Raw genomic sequence first — 13849 nt, forward strand, 5'->3', positions numbered from 1 at the left:
ATGCTGAATATTTCCAAGTTGCATGGAACAATGTAATCTATCGTGACCTGTTTAAGACATTTAATCGTTACATTCGGGGGTTAGGTACTCGACAGTGAAATCGGGCGGGCTCAACTGACCAACCCCGCAGATCTCCACGGAGGTATGATGTTCACTAAAAACTCGTCATCAATTTTTAAGGCACACCCTGATACGTTGTCCCGTTGTCGTGCTTCTGGCTGTCGCAATACGTTACGTTTTTCGCTCTCATTCGAGAATTCGCCGCCCGGCCGTGGTAGCCCGCCATTGTAGGTTACATTTCTCATGTAGTTCTGATATCAGAGGCCCGGTTGAGGAATACATATTACGTTTGCCAGTCTCTCAGCTCGGCCCTCCCTCGTCATGAGTGGCATTGACACAGTCCCCACCCTCCCCAAGGGCGCGCAGCCATGTCAAGCCAAGGGCGGGGTGCAACGGCAACGGACGGTATTAAAAATCGTATTTTCCACCGAGGGACATCCCGTTGATACTCCCATCTCGAATCACCAAAACGAAGAAGAAAGTAGAAGGCCGACCGATCATGACCTCGATAGACGATTTCCCCAAGCCCAAATTCGTCACGGGCGGCTGCCTCTGCGGCGCGCTCCGCTACCGCGCCGACTTCCCGCCCACACACGACTTCGGGCTGTCTGTAAGCTGACCACCGTCCCCCGCCTCCACGACACGGCACTGACCGCCACCCCCCACCTCGCCCTCCCAGAGCTCGACCTGCCAGTGCACCCAATGCAGGCGCAACACCTCATCCCTCCTCTTCGTCTGCCACGAGGTCAGCCCCTCCGACTTCCGTCTCAGGGGCGCAGACGGGGAGTCGGCCCCGCCCGCCGACGCGCTCAGGGAGTACCGGGCCAGCGGCAGCGCGACGCGCGCCTTTTGCGGCCGCTGCGGCTCGCTGCTGTACTGGAAGCCCGACACGTCGGACCGCGTCAGCGTCGCCGTCGGCACTGTCGACCCGCTGTTCCTCTGGGGAGAGGGCGCGCCCGGCTCGGCCGAGGCCAGGGAGCACGCCGTGCCGGCGGGCGGGTACGCGCGGGCGCTGGTCGGGGCGCCGGGCAGGCACTTTTGGTGCGCCAACGAGATTGCGGGCGTCACGGACGGGGCGAGCATGAAGATCATGGCGGGCGGGAAAAGGGCCATGGGTGATGAGTGATTGCGTTGGATTGAAGCATTTGGGAGGAGTGGCTACAGTAAGCAGATGGGCTGCGGTTCAATGCCATTGAGGTGTGTTTTGACTGGTGCTTCCCCTTGAGCTTGGCCTTGGTCGCTCTCCGAAGATGGTCGCAGAATGAAGGTGCCAATCCTGCAATAGACATTGGCGATGGATGCGTGCTTCTTGGGGATTCCGCCTCTCAAATCTGGAGATACCGGACAGACAATCAAGCCATTATCTGCCTCCTTGGAGCCCGCATCTCCGTTCACTACAAGAAGGCTCAAGGGGAACGGGTCTGTATACCCGGAAATCCCAGCCCTGAATGCCTCGAGGTCCGTCATGGAGTCGGGTCGAAGCTCGAGTGCCGGCTGCTCCTGCCGGAATGTTTCTCTCAACGGCGAGGTGGGCTCCCAGTCGTCGCCCTGGATTGTGACACCGACTCCCAAATCCAGCGCGGCTTCGAGGGTGATCAGCTTCGCGTGTAGCAGGACGAATCCCGAAGCGACCATGCCAAAGGGCGCTCTGGGGTCCGTGGGCACCACGCCGTAATCGGCAACGCGAATCGCCACATTGCCATAAACCGGGCCATCCCACACCTCTTTCTTGAGATTCACGCGCCCCTCGACGGCGGCCCAGCTCCAAGACGGGGCCCGGTAGGCGGCCGGCCGCGTGCAGTCCTGCCAGGACGCAGAGTGCCACATCAGCGCCGCGGCCCACGTCCTCTGTCTTCTGAGACCCTCGTCCCGGTCGTCTCCGCCGCCATCACCCCCTTCGCTGACGTCTATGTGCAGGCCTGCCATGTACTTCCAGCGCCTGCCGCGGTCCGCCGCGATCTTGACGAACGCCTCCGCGAGCGCCGCGACGGCGGGCAGCTTGTCGCTGGCGACGCCCAGCCCGCGCCGTGTGTACGAAGCCACCACCTTGCTCCAGCCCACCTCGATTGGCAGCTCGACCAGCTTGGCGGCGGGGTAGATAAGGGCGACGGGCGATTCGGCCCCGCCAAAGATACGCTCCCACAGCGTCCCAGACTCTTCCGAGTATCCGCTGCTGCAGCACCAGTACATCTGGTTGGCGGCGAAGATGAGGAGCCTACGCGAGAGAAACGCCTCCTGAAGCGTCCACGCCCGCGTCGTGATGGGTTCCGGGGGCGGCTCATTCCGATCGAACAGGTAGACGTGCCCGCCGCCGGCGTTCGCGTCGTCGAGGGACTTGAACCGCACACGGATGGGCCCCGTCAGGAATAGCCGCGACCCGTGGGGTCTGGCCTCTTCGAGGAAGCCCTGGTTGCAGTTCCAGGCGGACGCGGCGCTAAGGGTCGCGGCACTGGACCCGTAATAGGTCCCCATGCGCGAGATCTCGACCGTCTTGTCGTCATTGGAGTCCTGCCGGATGCAGAGCGCGTCAACCCAGAGGAACTGCCGCCCCATCTCGCGCACAAACCACGCTGCATCCCGCAGCGTGCGGGGGAGGTCCTCAGCGTTAACGCCCTGTGTCGTGAGAGAGGCATGCGTTTCCCTCTTGAGCTTGATGGGTTGATCGGCGCCCCAGCAGTACGAAAGCGCGATGTAGCCCTCCTGGGATATGGTGTCGATCATGTCTTGCGGCGCGCCGCCAGTCTCGACCAGCAGCAGGCGTATTTCTCGGCCAGAGCCCCCCTTGACCTGCAGCAGACGCGTGGGGATATCGGACGGAGCGAGTCGCTCGGTCGCGGCAAGGAGGGACTTTGCGTCTCCATAAAGGCTGCCGCCAACGCGGCAGCCCGCATGATATTTGATGCAACGCTCGAGACAGTTCCGGGCCGTTTGGACTGTTCTTTGAGAGCGTTTGTCCAGCTCGAATGGCCTGGCAATGATAAACCTGGCGGCGGGGTCCCCTTTGAAGAGTGTGAGCGGACTGCCTTATGCAGTACGCCAGCACAGTCCGAGGGTGGGTAAAACACTTACTCACCTTGTCGGGCAAACATTTCCATAGTGTGAGAGGCACTGCTGAACATCTCCTGGACCGATCCGTCCGCCATGACCAGACTAGTCCTCTGCCTGAGAGGTGGAGTGGGGCTCAAGTGATCGCCCGGGGACGGAACAGACCCCGAGGGGTGCGCAGTCGGCATGGTCGGCGAGCGTGGGCCCCCGGTCCCCGCAAAGAGCCCGAACCTGAGGACTTGGTTGGCCGCCTCCAGAGTTGCTGGGAGGTCGAGCGTATACGACGTCAGCGAGTCGACGAAGTAGCGGTATAGCGCACAGCCAGACAGGCAGGCGTCCACCGCCGTCGCCAGCGATGCTTCGAGCTCCAGGGTGTAGCCATCCCAGTTTCGCCTGCCTATCCTCTGCTGGGCTAAGGTCACATCCTGGCAGTGGGTGCAGCTATGGGGCTCGGCGATGCTGAAGGATCCGCCCATGGGCCAGAGCAGACGGTTCCCGGCCCATTTGGTGTGCTCCTTGGCCTCGATTCTTTGGGCGATGTAGGCCAGGCGGTCCTGGTGTGTGGGCGTCCCCGACTCCATTTTGGCGGTGGTTGAAGGACCGTGAAAACAAGCTGAGGGAGCTGCCCGCAGCACGAGCTTCCTTCCATCCCAAAGCTCATCCGTGCCCAACCCCACCCAGACGGCCCCACCACATCCGCGTTCAACACCAACATGGGCACCCCATAGGCACACACTGAAATCCCACTTCCCCCTCCCATACGCCGACTAGCACCACAAAATATCAAAGTGTGTGAATTTATTAACGGATAATTGAGCAAGGGATATTTGGTGACAGGAAGGAAACCTAACGGCTTCGCACAAGTTCAGAAAGGGATAACTCGCTTGCTTTCGCCTCCTCCTTCCACGGTACCCTTTATGTGCAGCCTTCCCCACCGGCCGGATCTGGACTACACGCTCCCAGGTTGTCAGTGTAGCCGCGGTCCCACGCAAACGAGCAGAGACCCAGGTACGAGCAGCGCTCGGGGACATCGAGCCTGGGGTAACCCTTCTGTCCCGTCGCCGGCGGCGGCGACACCTGAGCCCCGAACCTGAGGCAGGTGCAAGGGGCGGGCACGTAGCCGTACTGGCAGCTAAAGGTGCACAGCCCCTTGAAGTTCCCTTCGCCCGTGCCCTCAACGCACACCTCGCCGGGCTTTCCGCTCGCCACGGGAGGAGGCCTGCTGGAAGACGAAGTCAGGCTCGGCTGCGAGGTCGAGCTTGAACTTGGCTGCGCGCTCGAGGCTGTGCTTGTCTGAGAGGCCGAGCTCGTCGCGGTCGAACTTGTCGCGGTCGAACTTGTCGCGGTCTGTAGGGTCGGGCTTGTGGCCGGCTGCGTTGTGCTGGATTGCGAGTTTGCGCCCAGCTGCGAGGCCTCCTCCGCCGCCGCCTTGCTGCGCGCTGCCATGGTGCCGCCGACGCCGCCGCCGACAGCCGCGCCGATCACCAGCAGGACCGCGACCGCCACGATGATCCACATCAACTTCCTGTTCTTCTTCGTCGCCGCCGGCTTCTCGTCGGCCTCCTCTGGCGCCGGCTCGAGACCCGCAGGCCGGTACTCGGGGCCCGCCAGGTACTTGTCGGAACTGCAGTTAAGGACCGGGTTCGCCAGGTGCTTGTCCTCGAAGGCGCCGGGCCCGGCGAAGGTGGGGGACAAGTCGGACTTGTAGGTCTCGGGCGACGCGTCGTATGCGACCTGGGGCGCGGCGCTGTCGGGGCTGTTTGGCGCGACTTCGGGGTAGTTGGTGTACGGCGACGACGACACGACGATGGGCTGTGGTTGGCCTTGACGCTGCGGCGGCCCGCCCACCCATGGCCTTTGCGGTCCCTCCATTACGATGGGCGACGGCAGGGAGCACCCGAGTAAGCTACCAAACGTACCGAAGCGATAGCGCGAGCCGCTGAAATATAGTGTCGCTCAAAACCGATTGGCTTTATTCGATCGGTGGGGGAAAAAAAGGTGCGCGGGCAAGGCAAGATCTCGACGGACGCTAGAGGCGGCGCCCAGGCCTTGATCTAGTGGGCATTGGGATGAATTCCAAAGCATTGATAGCGACCCCCTGAGAGCTTCAGGGGTGTGTGGGGTCTATCTCTATGTCCAATTGCAAGTCCCCTCCTCGATGCTACCTTGGCAGGGGTGATGGCGAAAATAGCTCCTGGCGTCAAATCAAGGCCTTTGATTTGCCAGCGCGTGCGTTGGAGGCGCCCCCAGCGGAGTCTCTTAAGATTCTCCATCGACAGATGGGTGTTAGTAAGGCTCCCGGTTCGGCCCTCCATGCCTGAGGGCCCACACCCACTCGACTTGGGAACACTGCAACCTCCCCAGGCAGGCTCCAGGCCGTGCTCAGTTACCCCATGTCAGGACAGCAGCCCACGCCATGCCGAGGACAGAGACTCCAGCCTTCTCCGCACGACGCTGTGGATGCCTCCTCACGACAGTGGAGGATGATGGAAAGCCAAGCCCTCATAGGGTTCCTATTGTGGAATTGTCGTCATTCCCACAAGCAACATGTGGGCATGCAGATGCCAGGGTGAATGTAAAAAAATGACTATTTAGCAGCCAAATCCTTTTCTTTCTTTGCGCCAAAGATGGCTCCACCAGTGTCTTTCCTCAGGTCACTCCCCGGAACAGGATGCGCTTCCCCGCTTTGTCCATCGGCGTCCTGGCCACAGCCGTCGCCGCCGCCGCCGCTGAGGGCTTCGTCACCGTCGAGGGCGACATGTTCAAGCTGGACGGCAAGGACTTCTACTTCGCCGGCACCAACGCCTACTACTTCCCCTTCAACGGGGACCAGGCCGACGTCGAGAACGGCATGCTGGCCGCCAGGGGGACCGGCCTGCGCGTGTTCCGCACCTGGGGCTTCAACGACAAGAACCGCACCTACGACCCCAGAGGCATGCCACAGTACGGTGGCGAGGGCGCGGGCGCGACGCCGATGGTGTTCCAGTGGTGGGAGGAGGACGGCACGCCGACCATCGACGTGTCGCCCTTTGATAAGGTTGTCAACGCCGCCGTCAAGACCGACATGAAGCTGCTGGTGGCCCTGACCAACAACTGGGCCGACTACGGCGGCATGGACGTCTATACCGTCAACCTCGGGGGCCGCTACCACGACGATGTAGGTTGGCGCAAGCGCCCGGGTCCTGACCGTCCTGTTGATGCTCCACAGCTGACGTCTCGCAGTTCTACACCTCCCCGGTCATCCGCGAACACTTCAAGCGGTATATCAAGGTCTTCATCACACGGTACAAGGACAGCCCCGCCATCTTTGCCTGGGAGCTCGCCAACGAGCCCCGCTGTGGTGCCGACGCCACACGAAACCTGCCCCGTAGTCCCTCGGGCTGCACGCCCGAGGTGATGACCGAGTGGATCGACCACATGAGCGCCTACATTAAGACGCTGGACCCGAACCACCTCGTCACCTGGGGAGGCGAGGGGGGTTTCTTCCACAACTCGACCGACAACCGCTACGACGGCTCCACGGGCGGCGATTTCGACGCCGAAATCGCCCTTCCATCTGTGGATTTCGGCGTCTACCATTCCTACCCGGACTGGTGGGGCAAGTCCGTGGAATGGGTGGAAACCTGGATCCGAGACCACGCGGCCGCGGGGCGGGCTGCCCGGAAGCCGGTTGTGCACGAGGAGTACGGCTGGATGACGGACCAGGCGCGGAAAGAGATTCTCGGCCGCGAGTCCAACATCACCCGGCTCGAGGCGGTAGGTCGCTGGCAGGCTCTGCAGGTGGCGGAGAAGCAGTCAGACATGTATTGGCAATTTGGCTGGGAGGGGTACTCGTATGGGAGGAACCACGACGACGGCTTCACGATTTACCTGGAGGATAAGGAGGCCCAGGAACTGGTTTATGCCCATGCGGCGCGGATGGACAAGCTTAACGGTGGGAAGTGCAAAAAGAGCAGTGTTGGCGGCAAATCTAGGTGGGGAAAACATTGAACGGGTAGATCTATATAAGCACACAATAGACCCCATCTTGCACCGTTTGTCCGTCATATCATATCTATGCAGCGGCCCGCTTTCCTTTACCCCGCCTTCTCGTTCCTGCTGTCCCTTTTTCTCTGCCCACTGCTGCCATCGGTGCTCCAATCCTTGCCTCTTCTTGCGTTTCCATTATTTATTTTAGCATCGTCTCTTTTGTCCTTTCGCGCTTTAGTTCCCTTTTCTTCTCCCACACTCATTCATTCTCCGTCAAGCCACCTACCTCTTAACATGGCAGAGTCTCTTGCGACCCTTGGAGCGGCCACGGCTACCTTCTAATTCATCAAATTGTGCTACAACCTCGGTAAAAGCGTTTACCAAAGCGCTGATGGCCTCCCCACCCAGACTGCCACCATGGCGAGCGCAGTTGCTAGGTTGAGGACCCTAGCCTCAAAGGCAAAAAGGGACAATGTTTCATCAAGACGCTCGCATTTGGCTCTCAACAGTGTACTACAGCGAGTAACCGACGCCGCCCATGGTCTTGAATGGGAGGTCAACAACCTCAAACTCAACAAATGCCTATCCTGCATCTCAGTAACCTACAGCTCAGGACCACTCGCGACATTCATCATTGCCATGAGGGTCATTCGGAGACGGAGAAAAATCCAAGGTCTCAACGAGCGCATCTTGGAGATCAGGGAGCAGATTGTGCTGCACCTCAACTTCCTGATTCTACGATTTTACAAGATCTTGGGTGCAGGGTTGGATGCTTACTTAAAGGACTGCCTTAAAGCTAACTTAAATTAATTTGTAATCTCGTTAATAGATCACAAATCACCCGTGGTTTAGGCCATCTATGTTACGTTTCGGGGTGCGGGGTAGTAGAGTGCGTCCTCCGATCCCTCGGCTTCCTGCCACCCTGCCTCTTCCCCGGCTGTTGGCTGTAACGCAACTCTAATCACCAACGCCCGCACTTCGTCCTGTCAATCATGGCCTGCGGGCACGACACCTCATGAAACTCGACATTCGGGTTCTGCGCGTTACGGAACCAGTCGAAGCGGAAAAAGCAGCCGTCGCGGAACATGCCCGCCGGAAGGTTGTAGCAATCGTTGCGGCTGTTATAGCCGCCATACTGGTTACCCATCCAGGTCCCTGGGAATTGCGACGCGCAACCATCTTGGTACCAGCCAACACCGCTGCCGGGCATGGCGAGATCAAAATGGTTCTCCCCCAGGTCTCCACCCGTGTTGGTGACTTGGACGATCATCTTTTTGCCCGCGATCTCGGTGGAAGTGAAGGTGAGTCTGGGATGGCACGGTTTAGTCAAACACCAGGACCAGAAGGCCTTGCATAGAGCCATAGCATTGCACTTACTCGTAACAAGCACAGCACCAGTTGGTCTCGGACTTGCCCGCTAGCTTGGCAGCGGCGAACCCGTACGCCAGGTTGTCATTCACGGCCCAGGGACCATTGTTGCTGCAGGTGTACGCAGTCCCGCCGCCACAGGCAGACGACTCGTTCGGGTCGGGGTTGGCAGGCCACAGGTCGTTCTTGTTGCAGGTTGCTACGGGCGAAGAGACCCGAGCTTTGTCGGGCCAGGCACAGGATGGCTTGCAGCAGTCCCAGTACCTCGTGGTCATGCCGCTGTCTGCATGGACAGCCAGGATGAGGCAGAGGGCCACGGAAATGACGGAGACGAGAGAGACCATTCTGTCTTTGATATTTTCTTGTCTGGGTGAACGTTGGACTCTGTGCTGGTCAAACTTGCGCTCTGATGTTGCGTACCGTTATGGGCAGGTTAGCATTTTTATACCCTGGAGTCTGGCGATAGTTTACATATTCCCCGCAACCCCATCGGCTAAAGAAACAACGCATGCACCTGGTAAGCGGCAATCAGCATGAGGGCGGGTCGGCGCGAAGTAGGACATGCGGCCGAAACAAACCCGCTGACGGTCGTTGGTCCACACATAAGCGGTAACCCACGATTTGTGGAAAATGGCTCTGCAGTATGGTCACAGAATCCACTCAAAGGATTTGGATGGAACATCTCAAGCGTCGCCAGCATGCACAAGGTGACCAAGCCCAGCTGAACAAGACAAAAAGGGACGATTCAGCTAACAATGGCCAGAGTCTGACGTGATTGTGTTTAGGCAGCAGTGAATGGTCCCCATGTGACGAACCAATTGGGCCACCCCCGCTTAGTGGCTGGTAGCTACCAAGTGGGTCTATATCCGTTTGCGACAACCCCATCCAACCTTTTGTTCCTCCCCAGGTCCCCTTCACCATTGACTTGTAGTAGACCTAAGGGAGGAAATCCTTCTCTGTATGGTAGAAGGCCCGGGAGGGAACTGCCTGATCGGCGAGGGCGCCAAAGGTCTCCTTAGACTTTCTAGAGTACTTAAACTCGGCCAGTATCACTTTACCGTACCTGGTTACATGGTTAGGAGCGGACACGAAATGTATCCGTCGTGCCCAGCTAGTGGCTCCTTACCACCCATGGCCAGCAGCATATTCTTCAACGCGAGGCAAATGAAGGATGCCGATTTGAACGGCTGAGGCGAATGGAGGATTCCAAGTCCCAAGGGTTGAGCTGGAGAAAGCGGAGCCTTGATAGTGTTTTTTCCAGGACATAAGGATAGATGTGATATGGGGTTATCCTATCCAGTAATTTCATGGGATCCTAAGTGATAGATGAGCTCGGTTTGAGGGCTGGTAGAGATATATCATGGAAAAGCTGGTTGAGGAAGAAAACACTCAAGTTCCCAATGCCCGGGACTATGCGCATTAGATACAAAATAAGGAATGCGCACGACTTTGTTGGGAGCCGGCGCGAACAGTTTACGCCGATTGTGTTTAGTAGACGTAGGGCAGGATCTTCCACGGCACAGCCTTCTTGTACTTGACCCAGTCGTCGCCATACTTCTCGGCACAGGCGGCATCGTCACGGCCCTCACGGTGGATGAGCAGGACGGCAAAGTAGAGGACGTAAAAGTATGTGAACACCATGCCCCAGCCCCTAGCAGCGTCCTGCACAACCTCGCGGCCGTCGAGCATAGTGGCACCTGCGCCGGCAAAGGCGACGCCTCCGGGGAGGATGAGGTAGCCGGCGATGCCGGTAGGCAGGCTGAAGGGCGAGGCCTGGAGCCAGTCGCCAAAGTAGTTGATGTGGCGGGAGCGCCCCCACCAGCCGGCGGTGAGCAGACGGGTGCCGCGCTTGGTTTGGATGTAGGACATGCCCTTGACGCTGGGGTCGTCGGGCTTGGTGCGGAAGACGTTCTTCTGGGTGTTTGCGGCGCGGAAGATGTAAAGCCCCATAAGGAAAACGGCAGTGACGGAGGCGACGCCGGGGATGCCCAACTGGACCGGGTAGACGGACAGGTAGCGGCATTGAGTCGAATACAAAAAGGGCACCCAAACGATATCACCAAAGGTCAGCATGTAGCCGAGGCCATCGGTGGTGATGTCCATCATGGTCATAATGCCCTGCTCGAGGTACTGGCCGTCAAGGACGTAAAAGGATTGGACGATGGCTGTAAAGACGATGCTGTCGGACACGTAACCGTAGGAGCGGTACTGCTTGGCGATAAAGGCCAGGTCCATCAGGATCCAGCCTGTCAGGCCAGGGCGCATCTCGAGGAAGGTCTTGACATCAATCTCGCCGAAGATGGGAAGGGTGACACGAGGGTTCAGCTCGCGACCAATGTAGAAGTCGTAGATCAAGTTGCCAGTGTGGCCTCCGGCGGCAAGCTCGCGCAGCTCGGGGTTGCCCGGCTTGACGGAGAAGCTCTTGACATAGACCCAGATGGAGATGGCAAAGGCCAGGATGATGTTTCCGGTCAGCAGCTGCAGATAATTGTCCGAGATGAAGGTCCAGACGACAAAGTTGGCGCCCTGCAGGTACGTGCCAACGGCGCAGCCGATTAGCTGAACGATGGTGGCGGAGAAGGCTAAGCAGGCGTTAGTTGGCTTGTGCAGTCGCTCCAGCAGACACGTGAGCCTGGACGTCGAGAACGCGGGGCGACTCACCATTGAAGCGGTACTTGAGCGGGCGTCCAGACTCCTTGAGCTTGGTGCCGAGGACCTCCGGGGCAGGGAGCACGACGTGGAGGACCAGACTCAGGAAGTAGTAGGCCAGCAGCCAGCCGGTGGCCTCCCAGCTGACGAAGCCGCGAAGGCCGTCGGCGGGCCACGGGATCTCAGACTTGAGCTTGTCCCAGGTGAGAGTTCGGGGGCTCAGCAGCGACGGGACGGGACAGCCCGTGACGTCGTTGCAGGCGAAGAAGAAGACCCACAGCAGGACCGGCAGGCCGAAGACGATGGCCGTGGCGCCGGGGCTGTTGGTCCGCAGGTCTGTCAGCAGCTGAACGCGAAGGGCTGTGGCACCGAAAGGCCTCCACTGGAACGCGTCGCGGTCCATGGGAGATGTGAGATTGGGGTACTCACGGGCCTGCAAACTCGTATTTCACCTTGCCAGCCATGATGCGGTGAATGTATTGGGTTGGACGAGAAGTCGTGGCTTGCTCGTCCTCGTGGTTGTTATGCTTCAAGGGCGTTTGGAGGACAGACCGCCTTCAAAGCCGGCACCCCTTTAGCTTTTGTTCCACGTCGCCCGACGCAGAATTTGATGGGCTGGTCCGTGCAGAAGCTGTCCAATTTCTAAAAAGCTTCGATCCCCACAGTAAACAGCCCAACCGGGATCGTGGGATCCGGGCCTGCCAAGCCACAGGACCCACGATCTGCCAGCGCTGGATGGGTTGTGGAATGGTGGAAGGGGACATCAATTTCTTTGGGTTTTAGGGAACAATCGTTAAATTCTCAATTTGGTTTTGTATTGTGGAAAAGACAGTCATTCCAAAGGAATCAAGGCGCTTTTTTGCTGTGGCGTAATCCACCAGCCACACCCCACTTCCCGCGAAGAGCCCGATCCCCCCAGATCGGACACAGTGGGCTCTCTCACTCCCTCCTGCACGGCCCGTCGACGCGCAGGTGCCGGCCCCAGCCCTCAAACGGCGACGAGGCCGGGTCGCACTTCTCCCAGACGAGCGGCACCGTTGTGCGCAGCGCGGGCCCGTCGCCGGCGCGGCCAAAGTAGCCCTGCGCAGCCGCGGCCGTGGCGTTGTCGAAGTGGAAGAAGGTCTGCATCGACAGCTGCGTCTTGCGCCGCTCGTCTGGCCCCGCGAAGCACGGCGACCACAGCCGCTCCGTCTCGGCCCTCGGCACCGCCACGCTGAAGTCGGCGTCGACGTCGGCGTTGGCGGCCCAGTCGAGCTTTTTGTTGAACGTGCCCTGCGTTTTTTTTTTTTTTTTTGGGTTGGTTGCGGTCAGCAACGATGATTACACGCAGACGGCCGAGCGAGACTCACAAAATACCCCGAGTTGACGCTCCACTTGAACTCGGCCGCGCCGTCCTGCGCGTTGACAACGTGGCTGTTCGTGATGCCCAGGCCGAACTGCGTCGACGCGTCGGCCGCGCCCGCCGCGAGCCGCACGTGGCCGTCGTGCCGCACCTCATCGACGGCGAAGCGCCAGCCGTCGGGCACGGCGCCCAGGTCCAGCAGCGCCACGCACGCCGCCGACCGCGGCGGCGCCGTGCCCATGCCGTAATAATCGACCGTCACGGCCGCCGCCGTCAGGCCCAGCCGCAGCGTCTCGGCCCCCAGGCAGCCGGCGGCGAATGAAGCCGCGATGCTGGCGAGGTGGAACCCGTCGGCCGGCTGGGCCTGCGCCGCCGCGAGCCGCAACAGCGCCGAGGCGGTGGTGGCGGCGAGAGATGTGGGGGAGGCGCGCATGTTTGCTTTGCTGGGGATGGAGATGGGGCTGGCTGGTGGTCAAGGGGTTGGCGATGGCAGAGGTAGGGGGCTGGGCTGTTGCTTCTCCTTTTGCGTGACGGTCATTCGTGTTCGCTCTTGCTGCCTTTTATACCCGGAGTCTGGTAGATATTTGCCCGTCGACATGTTCTGAATCGTGGCTGGCGGCACCCCAGCGCGTCATTTCCCACCTCTGGTTATCGCAGCCGCGATCCATTCTCGGCAGTCTTCCGGTCTCCTCGGTGAGCGTTCGTCCGTTCCTGCAAAGCAATATCACTCCCATATGATCTGGCCAATCAACAATTCCCCTCGCAGCGGGGACTTCTGCTGCCGACGTCAGCCATCCCGGGGTGGCATCCGCCAAGACGGATCCGAGAATATACGGCCTGGCCAAGAGCCATGGGCATGACCCTAGCCCCGGTGAGGAGTTTGGGAGCCCGTTCCCTCGGACGGTCAGGCCCGGGCTACACCTTGAGGCGGCCAGCCACGACGAGGTTTGTCGAGGCAGTCGACACCTCCCTCGCTTGGGTCAAAAGACTCGGATCTGCACGCTATCTGCACGGGCGGTTCGCGGAACCACGATGGTTAATGTCAGGAGGGTGCCGAGACTTACCGGCGAGCTGCGGGGTTCGTGGAACACACCTTGATCCAGGGCGCGCAGCGACATGTGTAAGCCGCCCATCTTGGCCGCCCAAGCCCCAACGCGGGCGGCCGCTGTCTACCTTCGAATTTTGAGTCGGGATCCGGAAAGCGGAGGACGGCAGCCCGCTTGGCCTTTGGGGCCCATCACCACAGACACAAGTAGAGAGAAACGGGCACGCATGAGCCGGCGAGGGGTATTGGACTTTTGTGCCCAGGACAAGCTAGACGATTCCCGGTTGATAGCTGCACCGCCGCTGCACCGCCGCTGCACTTTTACCTAGCAGTTACGTACCAGGTACCTAGCCGTCAGCAGTCAGCTCGGG

General features: G+C 60.0%; 7 protein-coding genes across 7 annotated transcripts; 2 read left to right on the plus strand and 5 right to left on the minus strand.

Annotated features, from left to right (window-relative positions):
• Window positions 1-402: 402 nt before the first annotated feature.
• GGTG_13159 (hypothetical protein) lies at window positions 403-3700 on the minus strand. The gene is made up of 2 exons (XM_009231062.1): window positions 3134-3700; window positions 403-3059 (listed from the first exon to the last, which is right to left on the minus strand). The coding sequence occupies exons 1-2, from the start codon at window positions 3684-3686 to the stop codon at window positions 1219-1221; spliced, it is 2394 nt and encodes a 797-aa protein (XP_009229326.1). The 5' UTR covers window positions 3687-3700; the 3' UTR covers window positions 403-1218.
• Window positions 3701-3862: 162 nt separating this feature from the next.
• GGTG_13160 (hypothetical protein) lies at window positions 3863-5172 on the minus strand. The gene has a single exon (XM_009231063.1). It carries the CDS (start codon window positions 4975-4977, stop codon window positions 4021-4023), a length of 957 nt encoding a protein of 318 aa, XP_009229327.1. The 5' UTR covers window positions 4978-5172; the 3' UTR covers window positions 3863-4020.
• A 340-nt stretch (window positions 5173-5512) lies between these two features.
• Window positions 5513-7221, plus strand: GGTG_13161 (hypothetical protein). The gene is made up of 2 exons (XM_009231064.1): window positions 5513-6262; window positions 6328-7221. Exons 1-2 carry the CDS (start codon window positions 5777-5779, stop codon window positions 7093-7095), a joined length of 1254 nt encoding a protein of 417 aa, XP_009229328.1. The 5' UTR covers window positions 5513-5776; the 3' UTR covers window positions 7096-7221.
• Window positions 7222-7820: 599 nt separating this feature from the next.
• GGTG_13162 (hypothetical protein) lies at window positions 7821-8946 on the minus strand. Its single transcript, XM_009231065.1, has 2 exons — window positions 8452-8946; window positions 7821-8381 (listed from the first exon to the last, which is right to left on the minus strand). The coding sequence occupies exons 1-2, from the start codon at window positions 8784-8786 to the stop codon at window positions 8036-8038; spliced, it is 681 nt and encodes a 226-aa protein (XP_009229329.1). The 5' UTR covers window positions 8787-8946; the 3' UTR covers window positions 7821-8035.
• A 425-nt stretch (window positions 8947-9371) lies between these two features.
• Window positions 9372-9820, plus strand: GGTG_13163 (hypothetical protein). The gene has a single exon (XM_009231066.1). The coding sequence runs from the start codon at window positions 9403-9405 to the stop codon at window positions 9631-9633; it is 231 nt and encodes a 76-aa protein (XP_009229330.1). The 5' UTR covers window positions 9372-9402; the 3' UTR covers window positions 9634-9820.
• Window positions 9730-11736, minus strand: GGTG_13164 (Delta(14)-sterol reductase). Its single transcript, XM_009231067.1, has 3 exons — window positions 11521-11736; window positions 11104-11411; window positions 9730-11024 (listed from the first exon to the last, which is right to left on the minus strand). Exons 1-3 carry the CDS (start codon window positions 11553-11555, stop codon window positions 9931-9933), a joined length of 1437 nt encoding a protein of 478 aa, XP_009229331.1. The 5' UTR covers window positions 11556-11736; the 3' UTR covers window positions 9730-9930.
• Window positions 11737-11873: 137 nt separating this feature from the next.
• GGTG_13165 (hypothetical protein) lies at window positions 11874-13397 on the minus strand. The gene is made up of 2 exons (XM_009231068.1): window positions 12441-13397; window positions 11874-12363 (listed from the first exon to the last, which is right to left on the minus strand). Exons 1-2 carry the CDS (start codon window positions 12864-12866, stop codon window positions 12031-12033), a joined length of 759 nt encoding a protein of 252 aa, XP_009229332.1. The 5' UTR covers window positions 12867-13397; the 3' UTR covers window positions 11874-12030.
• Window positions 13398-13849: the final 452 nt, after the last annotated feature.

The sequence above is a fragment of the Gaeumannomyces tritici genome (assembly GCF_000145635.1).
Source record: "Gaeumannomyces tritici R3-111a-1 unplaced genomic scaffold supercont2.10, whole genome shotgun sequence".
NCBI classification, from domain to species: Eukaryota; Fungi; Ascomycota; class Sordariomycetes; order Magnaporthales; family Magnaporthaceae; genus Gaeumannomyces; species Gaeumannomyces tritici.